Below are 14990 nucleotides of genomic sequence, written 5' to 3' on the forward strand. Positions count from 1 at the left end.
GGGGGTGGCTTTTGAGAAGAATAGAATTAATTGTTCTCATTTAACTTTTTAAAAAAAAACAGAAGATTCCAGATAAATGGCATTGCACGACGTGAAGGCAGGCAATTCCCACACAGCCCCATCGATGACGTCGTTTAGCATAGCAGCTCCTCTTTTGACGTTGGTCTGACTTTCCCTCAAGGAACATCGATCGTTTTGCCAGCCTCTGCTCTGCCTCTGCCCCATTGGTCACTGCTGCGGGGGTACTTGTTCTCCAGACCCCTGGTGGCCTGGAGCCCTCTCCATTCAGCAGTAGTTCCGGAACCCATGTGTGTCCTGGTGATGGAATCTGGTGAGGAGCCCTTACCTCTCACAGCTTATGGGAGAGCTGGGCAGATATGGCAGGTGAGCAAATGGGTGCCCTCAAGACAGCGATGTCCAACGCCATGGAGAAAGATGGGCAGGCAGCGGACAGTGCTAGGTGCTGTCTCATGGAAGAGGTGGTCAGGAAACCTCTCTGAAGGAGCAGTATTTGGACAGAAATCCAAACATTGTGCCCAGTGGCAGACAGAAAGAAGAGCACACCTGTGGCCCAGAAGTAGAACGATCTTTTGAGTTTAGAACAGCAGGAAGTCAGTGTGTCTGGAACAGAATGTGTTCTATAAACACCCATAAGCATGTTCTAGGCACAACTAGAAACCCTCCCTGTGACAGCAGAGACCCTGGAGGTCCTGAGGGTTTCTGCTGAACCCTGGGGTCTAACCTCAAAGTTTTTTTTTTTGAGTTGGAGTCTCGCTCTGTCGCCCAGACTGGAGTGCAGTGGCTGCTCCCGACCACTGCAGCCTTGATCCTTCCACCTCAACTTTCCAAAGTAGCTGGAACTACAGGTGCACGCTACCACACCTGGCTCATTTTTTTGATTTATTGTAGAGATGAGGTCTCGCCAAGTTGCCCAGGCGGGTCACGAACCCGCGGGCTCAGGCAATCCACTCACCTCGGCCTCCCAAAGTGCTGGGATTACAGGCTGAGCCACCGAGCCCGGCCACCACAAAGTTTTGATAGCAGGATGGGTGACAGGATATAAGGCCCAGGGCTAAATCTAATAGAAGAGAAGACTCCCATAAATAGGGACCCTAAGTAAACAGCTGCAACCAGTGCATCAAATGAACCAACAAAAGGGTGAATGAAAACTGAGTCCTCCTCAAAGGAATAGCAGCAACACTCCTACCTCGTTCTCCACATAGTGTTGGTTGCAGGGGGGAACATTGCCCCTGGAGTAGCTTTAGTTTACATTTTCTGTGGGACCTCCAAAATTCCTAAAGTGGAAAATTTGATTGAACTGGCCTCTGACTAGTTGTGCTCTCAGACAAGGCAAATACAAAACCTCTCTGGAAGAATGTGGGCAATAATATGAAAACAATAAAGGGCTAGAAATTATCAAAAAGAGATTAGGAAAAAAACCCAGAGATTGTAGGAGTGAAAAATGTAAGAAGTGAAATTAAAGGTTCAATGGACCAGTCAACTAGACTCAACAGAAGAGAAGCTGAGAGAACTGGGAGATCTGAAGACATTATCTAGAAACAACTAGAAAATATGAAAGCAACATCAAGAGACACTGAAGAGTCTGACCTGTGTGTAACCTGGGTCTCAGAAGATGATGAGGCATACTTGCTGACAGGCAACAGTCCCAGACAGAATGGGAAGAGCTCACATCTAGATAGGTCACAGTGAAACTGCAGAATTATTAGAAGACGAAGACACGGCGACATGAATGACTAGCTTCTCAATAGCAGCACTAGAGTTGAGAAAAGAGGAGAATGAGGTCTTCACTGTGTGAGAGAAAATAACTCAACTTGCTTGAAGTACATACTCAGTTCAACTATCATTCAAGAACAAGTCATTCAGATTACAACATGCCTTTCTAACACATGGTTGTTTTCTTAATCTTGGCACCATTAATATTTGGGGCCAGATTCTTTGTTGTGAGGGCTGCCCTGTGAACTGTAGGGTGTTCAGCAACATCCCAGATGCCTGTGGCCATCCCTGTACCCATTTGTGATACCAACCTCCCCCAAAAAAGTATCTCCAGACATTACCAAATATCTCCTGGGGGTGAATTCATCCCCACTGCTCTAGTGGATAAACTTTGGGCAGAAGGAAAATGGTTTCCATTTGGGTAGTTTCAAATGTAAGGAAGAATGCTGAGGAAAGACACAATGAACTGTGACCATGTAAACGAAAAGAAAAGTGGCTTATATGTGGATTCTTTTACACATGTAGAAATACTTAAAATGGGAAAGAGTGGCATATAAATTCGGAGTGGAGTTGACTGGATTTAAAGCATCTTAAGTCCTTGTGCTCTCCTGGAATTGCATGGAGATAGTTCGGTTATCAACTTGGCTAAGTATGCACGCTGAAAGTATGACCACAAAAAGAGTTAGTACATGGAGAACATAACTTCTCTACTGATAGCAGGGGAGAACTGGAGCAAGAATAAGAATGGCACGGAAAAGCTGCAAAAAATACATTCGAAATAAGTTAGCACACAAGAAATGCAAATGGGTTAAAATCTCCACGTAAATGACAAAATTCTCTCAGTAAAGGACAGATTATTAAACTGGATTAAATACAGCTATCTGTATTTACAAGTGACACACCTAAAACAAAAGCACAAAGAAAAGACAGTTAAATACTGACAAAGAAAGCTAGCCCAAGGTCATTAACATAGACATACCTATGTTAGTACTTTAAGACAATGTTATTAGGGATAGAGATTATTACGTGATGAATAAAGACTCAATTCAACAGTAATATGTAGACCTTTCCTACACTTGTATGTATCTTGTAGCAGTCTCAGAATATATTAAAACAAGAAGATATGAATCAACCTCCCCACCATAGTGTATGCTATTGAAAGTGATACATTTGATGTAAAATTAGTTAAGGCATGGTGGAAAAATAAAAGCCCAACCTACTGGATGTGTATAGAATGCAGAACTCGTGTGTGTGTATACAGATTTTAAAATACTTGACAACAAACTCATTTTTAAAAACATGGTTTAAAAAGAAATGATGAAATATTTAACGAAAGTTAATAAAACAGTGTTAATCACAACAGATGGAATCACCTAAAGTGGTACTTAAGGAATTCTGAAATCTGGAATTATTTGTTAGAGAAGAGAGGCTGAAAACTAATGAGCTTAACACATAAGAAGTTAGAAGAATAATTGCAAGAGCAGAATTTATGGAAGGGCACATGAAACATAAGAGACTCAGCAAATGCAAACAGGACTTTACTGGACAGACCTACCCGACAGCAGCGTGGGTCTGTCAGCTGAAGTGAAGGAAGTCCTGGCCCTCCTGCAGGTGCAGTGACGTCAGGTTGTCCTCAAATGCGCCCCCTGTGAGGTCCTGTCGGGGGAGCAGCAGATCTGGCTCAGTCAGGACCTTGCTCCCTGGGCTCCAAGAGGCCACTGCAAGCCTCCCGAGGCGGCTAGGTTTGGGGTGGCCCTTGTTCACCTTCAGGTGGACTTCTCTGAACTTCTGCTCCCCTTCTAACAGAGGAGGGGCCAAAGGAGACCAAGGTCAAAGGGTAGCAGCCATCACTGCTTGTACCCAAGTCTTACCTGGCTGTGGCATGCACTGAGTCCTCACAGGCTGGAAGCTGCCAGAAGTAGCAGCCTGTGCCCACATCTGTGTCCTCCCATGACCCCTGCCAACACAGCTCAGGGCCCAGCCACTCCGTTGATGGCCAACCCCTCAGCACCTGCTGCATGCATGGCCTTCCCCTAGCCGGCATGGACTCCCACAGTTGGGGTGTATTTGGAGGCCTGGCTGACCAAGAGCCATCATACATGGGAGTCAGGACTTAGCGGGCAGCACCCATGGTGCAGCTGCCTCAGACCATGGGAGCAGAAGCAGAAGGTGGTGACCTGTACCCTGTGGTCCAGCCTTGGCACCACAGATGCAGTACTGGGGCCTGGCGCTTTGCACATTTCTCACAGATGTTGGTCTCACAGTTGTTTAAAGGCAAAAAGATAGGCCAGATGTAGAAGGTATCCTCCAACACCCCTGTGGCCTGCCCCCATGCCAGCCACCTTGAACTGCCTCCTGCCCCAGAGGGCAGCAACTCCTCCCAGCTTGACCCGTAGTGTTGCAGTGGATGTGAAAAAAAGCTGGCTTAAAACAAGGGCATGGACAACTGTGGCCATGTGTCCTCACATCCACAATTGCGTGACCTGGGTCTTGTCCTAGGCCACATGGTCATCAAGCAGCTACATGGGGTTTGATGTGGCAGAGCCCAAGACCCCTGAGCCCCCCAGATGAGACCTGACACTCACCAGCTTCACACAGATGACAAATGGTGGCTGGGCTGCTCGGAAGTGCAGGATGGGGATGCGGGGCTTGGGCCTTTCCTGAAAGAGATGGCTGTCAGCCCAGTCCTGAGCTCCTTGGCTTGCAACAGGAGAGGATGCCCTCCTGGGTGTGCGTGGCCACAGCCATCTGCTCACATGGCTTGGTGCACACAGGAACCCAGGCTCAGGTGGCAGATGTGCCAGGGACATGGGCCACAGGCTGGTGAGGGCAGTACCCTTGTCTCCACTGACCCCTCCACCTCCTCCCATTCCCTGCAGCCACCTGCAAAACTGACCAGGATGGGCTGAACTTGAGGCCCAGACGCATGAAGAGCATGCGAGGGGTTTTCCCCAAGGGATGGGCTTTCCAGAGACTCCCAAGGAACCAGGAGGCTGCATGTGCCAGATGGGGCCTAGGTGGACTATCCCAGGGAGGCTCTGGGCAGCTGTCACTCAGCCAGGAGCAGTATGGGTGACCCTGTGGGTGACATGATACAGCCCCACACACCTGAGAGTCCTCGTAGCAGTAGAAGCCCTTCCTAATCTTGTTCTCATCGACATCACAGAATGCAACCACCTGGGAGTGAGCACAAGGAAAGCACAGGGCGGCAGCTCTCGGGGACGGTCAGGGGTTGGGGAAAGGACAGACCTACCTTGCACTGGCTGGCGGGAGTCAGGCTGCGGTACAGCCGGCGCCCCTGCTTGCCTGCGTTCCAAATGGTGAAGGTTGCCCAGCGGGACAGGGCCCACTCTTCCAAGAAGTGAACACGGTGTGCCCAGATAGTTGTCCTAAGTGGAGAAGGAGGTAATGAACAGCCTGGGACACTATTCCAGGCCCTCAAGGCCCTGGCAACTTGGGCTCACCCTACTGATGGGTGGATACTAGGCCTGGCTTGGGACCCTGAAGAAGACTGGCCACCCTGTGGTCAGGCTACCTACCATAGCTGGATGCAGCCACAAGCCACCAGTGGCTTTGTTTCCTGTGAAAAGCCCCGGGGGTCACAGGACATATCGTCTTATCTAGGCGAGGACCTGCTCTTCCTATGGATCCCAACAGGTACTCCCACTGGGGACAGGGCACTGCAGACCCCATGGCAGGGGTGCAACCAGCATATGTGGCACCTCCATTGAACGTGGTCAGATGCACAGGAAGGGCCTGCCTGCCTTTCAGACCCTGCATGAAGCCAGCACTGGACAATCTGGAGGGAAAAGGGAGCTTTCCAGGGGCACACACGCATGACTTGACCCACATCAGACTCACAGAGATGCCTATGCAAGGGCATTTGTGCCCCATGTCAGAAGATCATGTTGCTCATGCCTGAAGTCACTTGCAACCGCAGGTTCACCGGCAAAAGCAGCAGCCTTCCCTTCCCCAGAAATGGTCTCAGGTGTTCCTGCCCCTCCTGTGACAGGCACTCACCCCAGGGTCCTTCCTATGCCTGCTGCTACCCCCCTGACCTCTGCATGGGCCACATCCTCCCCATCTCTCCTGCCAGGCTCCACTCCCATTACCATCGACCACTGGCTTGGGGGCACCTCTCCTGGAAGCTATGCCATGGGCCACCTGAACCTGCCACAGAGGCCAAGCTTGGTAGGCATTCCAGACACCATATTTGTCAGCTGCTGTGATGTGGCCTTCTCATCCAGGATTCCTGCCACAATGACCCTGGTGCCTGGCAAACCCCACCCTGGCCGAGTCTGGGGTTGCTCTGTAAGCCATGTCTGTTGGGAGCCCCTACAGGGTGGGTCTGGAAAGCATCTGGCTGGCCATGGACATAGCTCTGGAGCTGGTGACAGTGTCCTTGGAGCACAGGTCCAGCAGCCTTGGTCCCAGTGTCTGCAGGCCTCGGTGGCTCAGCAGTTCCTCCCACCTCAGCCTCCCTCCCCCGCCGCAAACAGAGACCCTTAGTTACAGCATAGGGTGGCCTCAAGGCTCCCCAGGGAGTTGATAGAGGAATTATTCCCTCACCCTGGACCTGTCCAGTCCCTCCGTGGCTGCTGAGCATTTGATTTCTGAGAGAAACGCACAAGCCAGGCACACTTCAGCCCAAATAAAACACCACCCAGATCCAGGGCTACACACAGACCTGGCCACATTCAAGAAAATAAGTTTCTAAGAACAAAAGAATAGTGAGCCTCATGCAATTAGTTCTAACACATGGAAGAGATTCTTTGTGTGAGGAGGAGACTGGTAGCCTCAGATGACAGAAATGCTAACCTCTTTTCCTCTAAAGTTGAGAATGCAGGATGCAACTGTCCCAGAGGTGACCCCAAGGTGAGAAGGCAAAGGGCAGGTTTGGGGGGGTCAGCACAGACACGGGACATTCTGGGCAGAGGGGCCCAAGGAATACACGAGGCCAGCAAGGTGAAGCTGCAGGTGGAGTCGTGGGAAAGGGCTGTGGGGTCCTGGCTGGATGGTGCTGGTACCTGCCCAGACCCTGGATGATCCTGGTGGCCATCTGTCTGACTGCTGACCCCAGCCCCGGGGAACCCCCTGTCTGCAGCAGAAGCCCTCAGAGGAAATGGGACGGGGGAGCCATGTGGTCCCTCTGTCAGTTCAGGGGGCTCAGGCCTCCAAAGAAGTCCTTCCTGGAGGTCACCTTGTCCTCACCCAGACTCTGTGGCCCTCTTGAGAAGCTGTCTCTTCCCTACAGTCCCACAGGGCCACAGGGAGACACCTGTTCCAGTCACTGACTCCAAGGCAGCTCCTGAAATATGCACGTGGGCATGCATGTGCATTGAAAGTATAGCATGTATGTGTGCAGTATAGATGTATCATGTGTACACTGAGAGGTGTGCAGTGTAGCTGTGTGCAGTGTGCATGAGTCTGCAGTGTGCCTACATGTGCACATTTGTGTGTGTACATTCGTGTGTATGTGTGCTGTGCCTGCATGTGTGGAGTGTGTACATGTGTAGTGTGAGTGCATGCACATGAGCACATTCATGCAGGTGCAGGTGTGTACGTTGAGTTGGTGCATGTGTGTGCATATGTGTGTGCAACTGTGCAAGGACAGCTCTGGCAGAGAAATGACAGGACTCGGCCCTGAGATAAACAGTTGATTATGGGTTCTGGACTCTTGTCTGTGAAACCAAGGCTAGGCTTGTCGGGCATCTCTGCAGGGGACAAATTCAACCCTGCCTCACTCCACCCACATCAGTTGGGAGGGACTGTGGGTCTACATGTAAAAGGGAAACTGTCAAGGCTCCAGAAGAACTTGAGGTGGGCACAGAAAGCGCCCAGCCAGGACAACAGACTCTTGGCCCATTTGAGACAGACTGGGAGGTTTCCTCTGAGGAGGTACCTCTTCGACAGCCCTGGGCCTCCTGAGTATTCTTTGGCGGTCTCTGATCTGAACCTGTCAGCGCATTAGAAGAAGATAAAGTTTATAAGGAGTCATAATGAAGAAACATCCGTAGTTTGCATGTTTCTCTTCATTTTTATACTTATTTCAGTTCGTGTTAAATGAGGGAGAACAGGACTCTCGAGTACTGCAGCACCTCTCACGTAACCTGCTCCAAGAAAACTGCAACCTTGACCAAGGGCTGGGAGGCAGGCTAAGATGCCCTGGTTCCCCAGCCCACAAACCAGCAATACCAGACCTTTCTGGGAAAAAGCTGTGTGTCATGAACATATCACTGCACTAGGAATCCCAAGGGTCAGAAGAAGAGGTGGCTGGACAGGCTGCCAGCTGGAAGGGACAGGAGGACAGGACAGTGTGCAAATTCAGTCATCATCTCAGACAAAACAGAGCAGCTGTCACTGAGAACATTCACACCACAGTGTCCTTGGAGACACAACACCATGTGGGGGTGAAGACGTATACCCTAGATGGGAGAACACACGCACAGTGTCCTTGGGGACACCATGCACTATGAGAATGAGTAGCTTAACAACATGCATCAACACAGACCGATCTCACCTATGACATTCAGCAGAAAAGCAATGTCCAGGAAGAATAGGCAGCATGCTGCCGTGTACACATTTTAAGAGAGGTGAAGTCCATTTCTGGAGAAACACATTTAGCAGAAGTGTAAAAGGATGGGTGAAATTATATATACCAGAGCAGGAGGTTTCAGGCATGGGTAATTTTAAAATTTAAGTCTACATTCCTTTATGACTGCTAGTTTGTCTTATATATTTCACAGGAAAAATTGCTAACTGCCATAAATGCTGCCCATTCTCTATTTATAGTACAAAGGACATAGGCAGCACTCTCCAGTGAGGACTTTTTGAGAAAAAAATGTGAAGGAATTGACTCCTGAGCAGCCCGAGGTTATAATTAAGTCATTACCTAGGAGGTGTCACCACCTGCATCTCAACGGTGTTTAATCCAATACAGAAATTCACATTAGATCACTTCTTTCGTGTTGTGGGTGGCAAAGCTTCATGTTGCCAAAAAAATAATAGCTCTGAGTACAAGGCAGCTGTGTTCCACAAGACAGGATGCTGGTGGGGCACAGCCTCTGGCCCACTGCTGTTTCCTCCTAATGTGCTATACCGGCCACCCCAGGCTGAGGTGTGCTGTGTCACCATGCAAAGCGACTTGGGTCTTACAGCTGCAGGAAGAACCCTGTACTGTGTAACTCACTTTGCCCATCTCAAGACAGGGCACACACGTGGTACACCTGAAGGATGGCAGAAAAGCCTCAAATGCTATTGCATTTCATTGTCTGCCGAAGAGCTCACAGTGCTGAAAAGACCTGTCAGCCACCGTAGTGTTACCCCAAGTTTCCAGCTCCACTCACACATGGGGGAAAGGGGTAACCTCTTCAGGGAAACACTGGTCAGGCATCTAAAAATTTTAGGTTGAGGTGTAATTTGCACAGAGTGAAGTGCAGGGATCATAAGTGCACAGGTCAGTGGGTTATGACACATACCCATGTAACCCACACCCACATCAAGACACAGAGCATCTCCCACACCCCAGGAAGTGTCCCTGAACCTTCATTCCCAGATGACATCACAGCTCCAGCATCTGTCCTCATGGTCCAGGTTCTGCCAGTTGGAGAGCTTCATGGATGTGGAATCCATAGTAGGTACCTTTTTGTCTGTCTTCTTTCACTAACCACATTTTTTACATGGATCCATGTTCTTGCATGTACCAGTAGTTTATTTTCTTCTATTGCTGAGAGGATACCATTAATGCAAAATTGATCACTCATCTGCTGTGGACATGTGGGCTGTTCTCAGTTCTTGTTTCATTTCTCTTGAATGAATACAAAGAAGTGGAACTGATGGGTTATAAAGTAGGTATCAATTTGATTAATGATAAAAAGGCAAACAGTTTTCCAAAGAGGATGGACCTCATTTTACATCCCGGAGAACAATGTATGTGAGTTCTGGTAGTTTCACAACCTTGCTAACACTTGGAATTGCCAGAGATTAATTTTAGTAGTGTCATGCGATGGTTTTGATTTGTATTTCTCTGATACTAATAATGATGAACACTTCTTCATTTGCTTTTTGACCATTTATGTATCTTGCTTTGCGAAGTATCACATCCATTTAGGTAATCTGCCTATTTTTATTGGATTGTTTCTTTTTAATTATTGGGTTGTAGGTGTTTTTTACATATTCTCCACACTAGTTCTTTGTTAAATACATGGGTTATGAATACTTTCTCCCAGTCTGTGGTTTGCCTATTCACTTTCCTAGTGATGTCTTTTTATGAGCAAACATTTTCAATTTTGATGAAGTCCAATTTATCAGTTATTAAGTGGTTAATGATTCTGATGCCCTCTATGACAAATTTTTGCCAGTTCCAAAATCATGAAGACATTCCCTGATTTTTTTCTTCTAGATGCTTCATGGTTTTATCTGTTCTTCTAAGGTCCATCTTGAATTAATTTTCCTGTATGGTGTCAGATAGAAGTTGAGATTCATTTTTTTGTCCACATGGATGTCCAGTCATTTCACTTGTTGAAAATACTTTCCTTTTTTCATTGAATGGTCTTAGGGACTTTGTTGAAAAGTCGACTGAGTATGTGAGTGTGAGTGTATCTCTGGCTCCTCTGTTCTGTCTCACTGATGTGTCTGTTCACCTTCAAGCTACTGCCTTTTTCCTGACTGCTGTCACTTCAGAGTAAGTCTTAAAATTGGGCATGTGAGTCCTCAAATTTTGTTACTTTCAAGATTGCTTAGGCCACACAAATTTTAGAATCAGATTACCAATTTTTATAAGGAAGCCTGCTGGGACTTTTACTGGGATTGCGCAGAGTCTGGACGTCATCGTGGGGAGAACTGGCATGTTAATGAGTCTTCCGCCCACAGACTCCGTGTCTCTCTGTCTATATGTCATTTTTACTTTCTGTCAGCAATTTTTTTGTAGTTTTTAGTGTAGGGGAATACACGTACTTTGCTAAATTTACCCGTAGGTATTTTGGTTTTGGTGCCCTTGTACTTTTTTTTAAACTGCATTTTTCAATTGTTAATTGCTATTCTATACATATGATGTACACATATGTATAATATATATACACACAATATATATATAAGGCATATAGCTGCACTTATACCCTGGAAAACTTGCTACATTAATTGTTCGGCTGTCCTGTGAAACACAATCATGCCATCTACAAACGATGACAGTTTTATTTCCACTTTCTAATGTTTGTATTTTTTTCCTTTGTCTTATTGCACTGACCTCCAATAAAATGTTAAACAGAAGTAGTAAGAGCAGACGTCCATGCCTTGCTCCTGACCTCAGGGGAGCAAGTATCGAGTCATTGTCATCATCATTATTATTCTGAGTCGGAGTCTCATTCTGTTGCCCAGGCTAGAGTGCAGTGACATGATCACGGCTCACTGCAGCGTCAATCTCCTGGGCTCAGACAATCCTTCTGCCTCAGCCTCTTGAGTAGCTAGGACTAAAGGCTCACACCACCATGCCTGGCTAATATATTAATTTTTTTTTGATAGCTGGTCTTTAACTCCTGGGCTCAAGTGATCTTCCCACCTCATCCTCCCAAATCGATGGAATTACAGGCATGAGTCACCACACCTGGCTGAGTCTTTCATTATCAAGTATGAGCTCAGTTGTAGGTTTTTGGAGAGATTATCAGATTGAGAAAGTTCCCTTCTATTTCTAGTTTGCTACACTTTTAAAAAAATCATGAACAGGCATTACATTTTAGCAAATACTTTTTCTTTGACTATTGGGTTGAGTATATAATATTTTTCCTCTGTTCTGTTAATGTAGTAAACCGTATGAATTGATTTTTGAATGTTAAATCAGACTTGTATTTATGTATTATCCTTTCATATATAGTATTGCTGAACTGCTAGTATTTTGCTAGTATTTTGTAAAAGATCTTCACATCTATTTACATGAGAGACACCAGTCTATAATTTTATTTTCTTGTAATGTTCTTGCAGCCTTTTGCTGTCAGGGTCGTGCTGTTCTTGTGAAGTGAGCTAGGAGTTCCTGCCCGGCCCAGTAGGTCTCTCTTTTCCTCTACTTCCTGGGATAATTTACATAGGTACTATTTCTTTCTTAAGTCTCTGACAGAATACGTCAATTAAGCCTTTGTGGAAATTAAAGACTTTGTGGAAAGTCTTTAATTTACAAATTTAACTTTTAATTATTTATTCTTTAAACACCCATAGACTCTAGTGATACTCCCTTTTCATTCCCAAAAGGATATTGGTAATTCTGTATTTATTTATTTATTTATTTTTGAGTTGGAGTCTCGCTCTGTCGCCCAGACTGGAGTGCAGTGGCCGCTCCCGGCCACCACAGCCTCAACCTGCTGGGCTCCGGCGATCCTTCCACCTCAGCCTTCCGAATAGCCGGAATTACAGGCGCGTGCTACCACACCCGGCTAATTTTTTTATTTATTTATTGTAGAGGTGAGATCTTGCCTGCCCAGGCGGGTCTCGAACCCACGGGCTCAGGCAATCCACTCACCTCAGCCTCCCAAAGGCGAGGGATTACAGGCTGAGCCACCGAGCCCGGCTAATTCTGTATTTTTAAAATAATTAGTCTTATTAGAGGCTTGTCAATCTTATTTTCTTTCAATCAATTATTGGTTTTGTAGATCTTCTTTATTAGTTTTCCATATTCAATGTCATCATCTTTTACTTTTATGCCTTTTATTTACTTGACGTTTACTTTGCTGTTGCTTTAGTAACTTTTTAAGGTAGACACTTAGGTAATTGCTTAGTTTTCTCTTTTGTAATATAAGCCATTAGAGCCTTAGAATTATACTGCAAACTGTTAACTCAGTCCACAAATTTTGACATACTGTTTTTATTTTAATTATTTTCTAACTTCCTTTGTGATTTTTTCCCCCTTGGCTACTTAATTTCTAAGTATTTTGGATTTTCAAGATGTCTTAATGATTTCTCATTTAATTCTGTGTGGTTGCTAAATATTAAAAGCTTGTGTCCCTCCCTCCATATTCATATGTTGAATCCTAACCCCTAAGTGATGGTATTAGGATGTGGGACCTTTGGTAGGTGATTAGGAATTAGTACCCTTAAAAAAGAGACCCCTGGAGACTCTTCTGCCCCTTCCACAGCCATCTGTGAACCAGGAAGCAGCCCTCACCAGACACTGAATCTGTTAGTGCCTTGAGCTTGGACGTGCAGCCTCCAGAACTGTGAGCAATGAATTTCCATTCCATATATGCCCCCTAGTCTATGGTGCTCCATCACAGTAGCCTGATCAGACTAAGACAGTGGTCATAAAACACTCTGTACGATTTCAACCATTTAAAATTTAAGACTTGTCCTATGGTCCAAAATGTTGCATATCTTAGACTTGAGAAGGATGTGTATTCTGCAGTTGAGGGTAGTGTTCAGTAAATAACATTAGATCAAGTTGGCTGACAGTGCTGTTCAAATCTTTTCTTTTTCTTTTTTTTTTTTTTTGAGTTGGAATCTCACTCTGCTGCCCAGGCTAGAGTGCAGTGGCACACTCCTAGCCACCGCAGCCTTGACCTGCTGGGCTCAGGCAATCCTTCTGTCTCAGCCTTCCAAGTAGCTAGAACCACAGGCATGTGCCACCATGCCTGGCTAATTTTTTGATTTATTGTAGAGATGAGGTTTCGCCAAGTTGCCCAGGCCGGTCTTGAACCCGCGGGCTCAGGCAATCCTTTCACTTCAGTCTTTCAAAGTGCTGAGATTATAGGCATGAGCCACCATGCCCGGCCTCAAATCTTTATCACACAGATGCTTTCCTTACTTCTATCACTGAGAAAGAAGTATTAAAATCTCCAACTGCAATTTTCTTTTTCTTTTTTTTGAGTTGGAGTCTCACTCGGTTGCCCAGACTGGAGCGCAGTGGCCGCTCCCGGCCACCACAGCCTCAACCTTCTGGGCTCCGGTGATCCTTCCACCTCAGCCTTCCAAGTAGCCGGAATTACAGGCACACGCTACCACGCCCGGCTAATTTTTTAAAAATTTATTATAGAGATGAGGTCTCACCTGCCCAGGATTTGTCTATTACTCCTTAATCTCTATCAGTTTTTGCTTCATGTATTTTAAAACTGTTATTATGGACATACACATTTAAGACTATATATTATGTCTTCTGATTAAATGACCTTTTTCCCCAGGTATGTAAATCAACCAGTATTGAGCCAGGGTCATAACAATAAACTCTCCAACAAGGATGCTCCTTTAAAGCTATCCTGTTGAGTAGCAAATATCTGTCTGGGAACGGGGAAACACCCCATATCAACAGGGTACCTGAATGAAACGCAATTGTATACCTAACCCTTAACTGTACCCCACAACTTCACATTAAAAAAAAATAAAATAAAATAATACCTCAACCAAAAAAAAAAAAAAAAGCTATCCTGTTGAAATTGAGGTTTAATAAAAGGCAAGAGAAAATACAAAGCCAAGTTCTTTTGCTTACATCTATAAACAGGCCAGGTGTGGTAGCTCATGCCTGAAATCTGAGCACTTTGGGTGGCTGAGGCAGAAGGATCCCTTAAAGCCAGGAGTTCAAAACCAGCCTGGGCAACATAGCAAAACCCTGTCTCTACAAAAAAAAAATTTTTTTTAATTAGCTGGGCATTGTGGTGTACACCTATAAACCCAGCTAACCAAGAGACTGAGGCAGGAGGATTGATCGCTTGAGCTCAGTAGTTCAAGGCAGTGGTGAGCTATGATGCACTTCAGCCTGGGTAACAGAGCAAGACCCTGTCTCTAAACAACAGCAACAACACATTTGTAAATAAAGAAGCACTAGCACATGTGAGAGAATTCAAGGACACTGAATAGCACAGAGTTCAATAACATGGAGACAGTTCAAGAACATGGACACTGTGTTCTGGGACCCCACACCCATAAACACCCCCCACTACAATGCTGGACTTCATGTCCTCACTGTGATGGTGGACGTTAGACCTCTCAGGACAGATGATTCCCATCCGAGGGGGCACAACCTTGCAGTGAGTCTCAATCCTGTCCAGGGCAAGGACAGAGTCAAATGAGGTTTTTTTATTCTTTCCATTGCCAAATTCTAACTTTTAATGTGATTTACTCTCCAAAGTGACTGGGAGACAAAGAAGGAAAATATCAAAGTATTTTAAGACCCTGTAAAGCTGTCTAGGGAACTCTGGCATCTTTTAAACCAATTACCTGCTCTGTTTGAAGTCCATCACCACCATACCTAAAACTCCATCTACATATCAAAAAATTCTGCT

General features: G+C 46.0%; 1 protein-coding gene across 2 annotated transcripts in view; it reads right to left on the reverse strand.

The window, feature by feature from the left end:
* Positions 1-52: 52 nt before the first annotated feature.
* B3GNTL1 (UDP-GlcNAc:betaGal beta-1,3-N-acetylglucosaminyltransferase like 1) overlaps positions 53-14990 on the reverse strand; it is a 115693-nt gene continuing 100755 nt past the window's right edge. Inside the window, exons 7-11 of one of the 2 annotated variants that reach the window (XM_021711214.1) lie at positions 4988-5123; positions 4843-4911; positions 4320-4394; positions 1609-3390; positions 53-621 (exon numbers count right to left, since the gene is read on the reverse strand). In XM_021711214.1, the coding sequence (XP_021566889.1) occupies positions 3310-3390; positions 4320-4394; positions 4843-4911; positions 4988-5123 (361 nt within the window). In that variant the 3' untranslated portion in view covers positions 53-621; positions 1609-3309. Of the gene's footprint in view, positions 622-1028; positions 3391-4319; positions 4395-4842; positions 4912-4987; positions 5124-14990 lie in introns of those variants that run through there. The other variant, XM_021711213.1, reaches the window with a different exon arrangement.

This window comes from Carlito syrichta, unplaced genomic scaffold (assembly GCF_000164805.1).
Source record: "Carlito syrichta isolate Samal-C Ts95f unplaced genomic scaffold, Tarsius_syrichta-2.0.1 Scaffold301934, whole genome shotgun sequence".
NCBI lineage: Eukaryota > Metazoa > Chordata > Mammalia > Primates > Tarsiidae > Carlito > Carlito syrichta.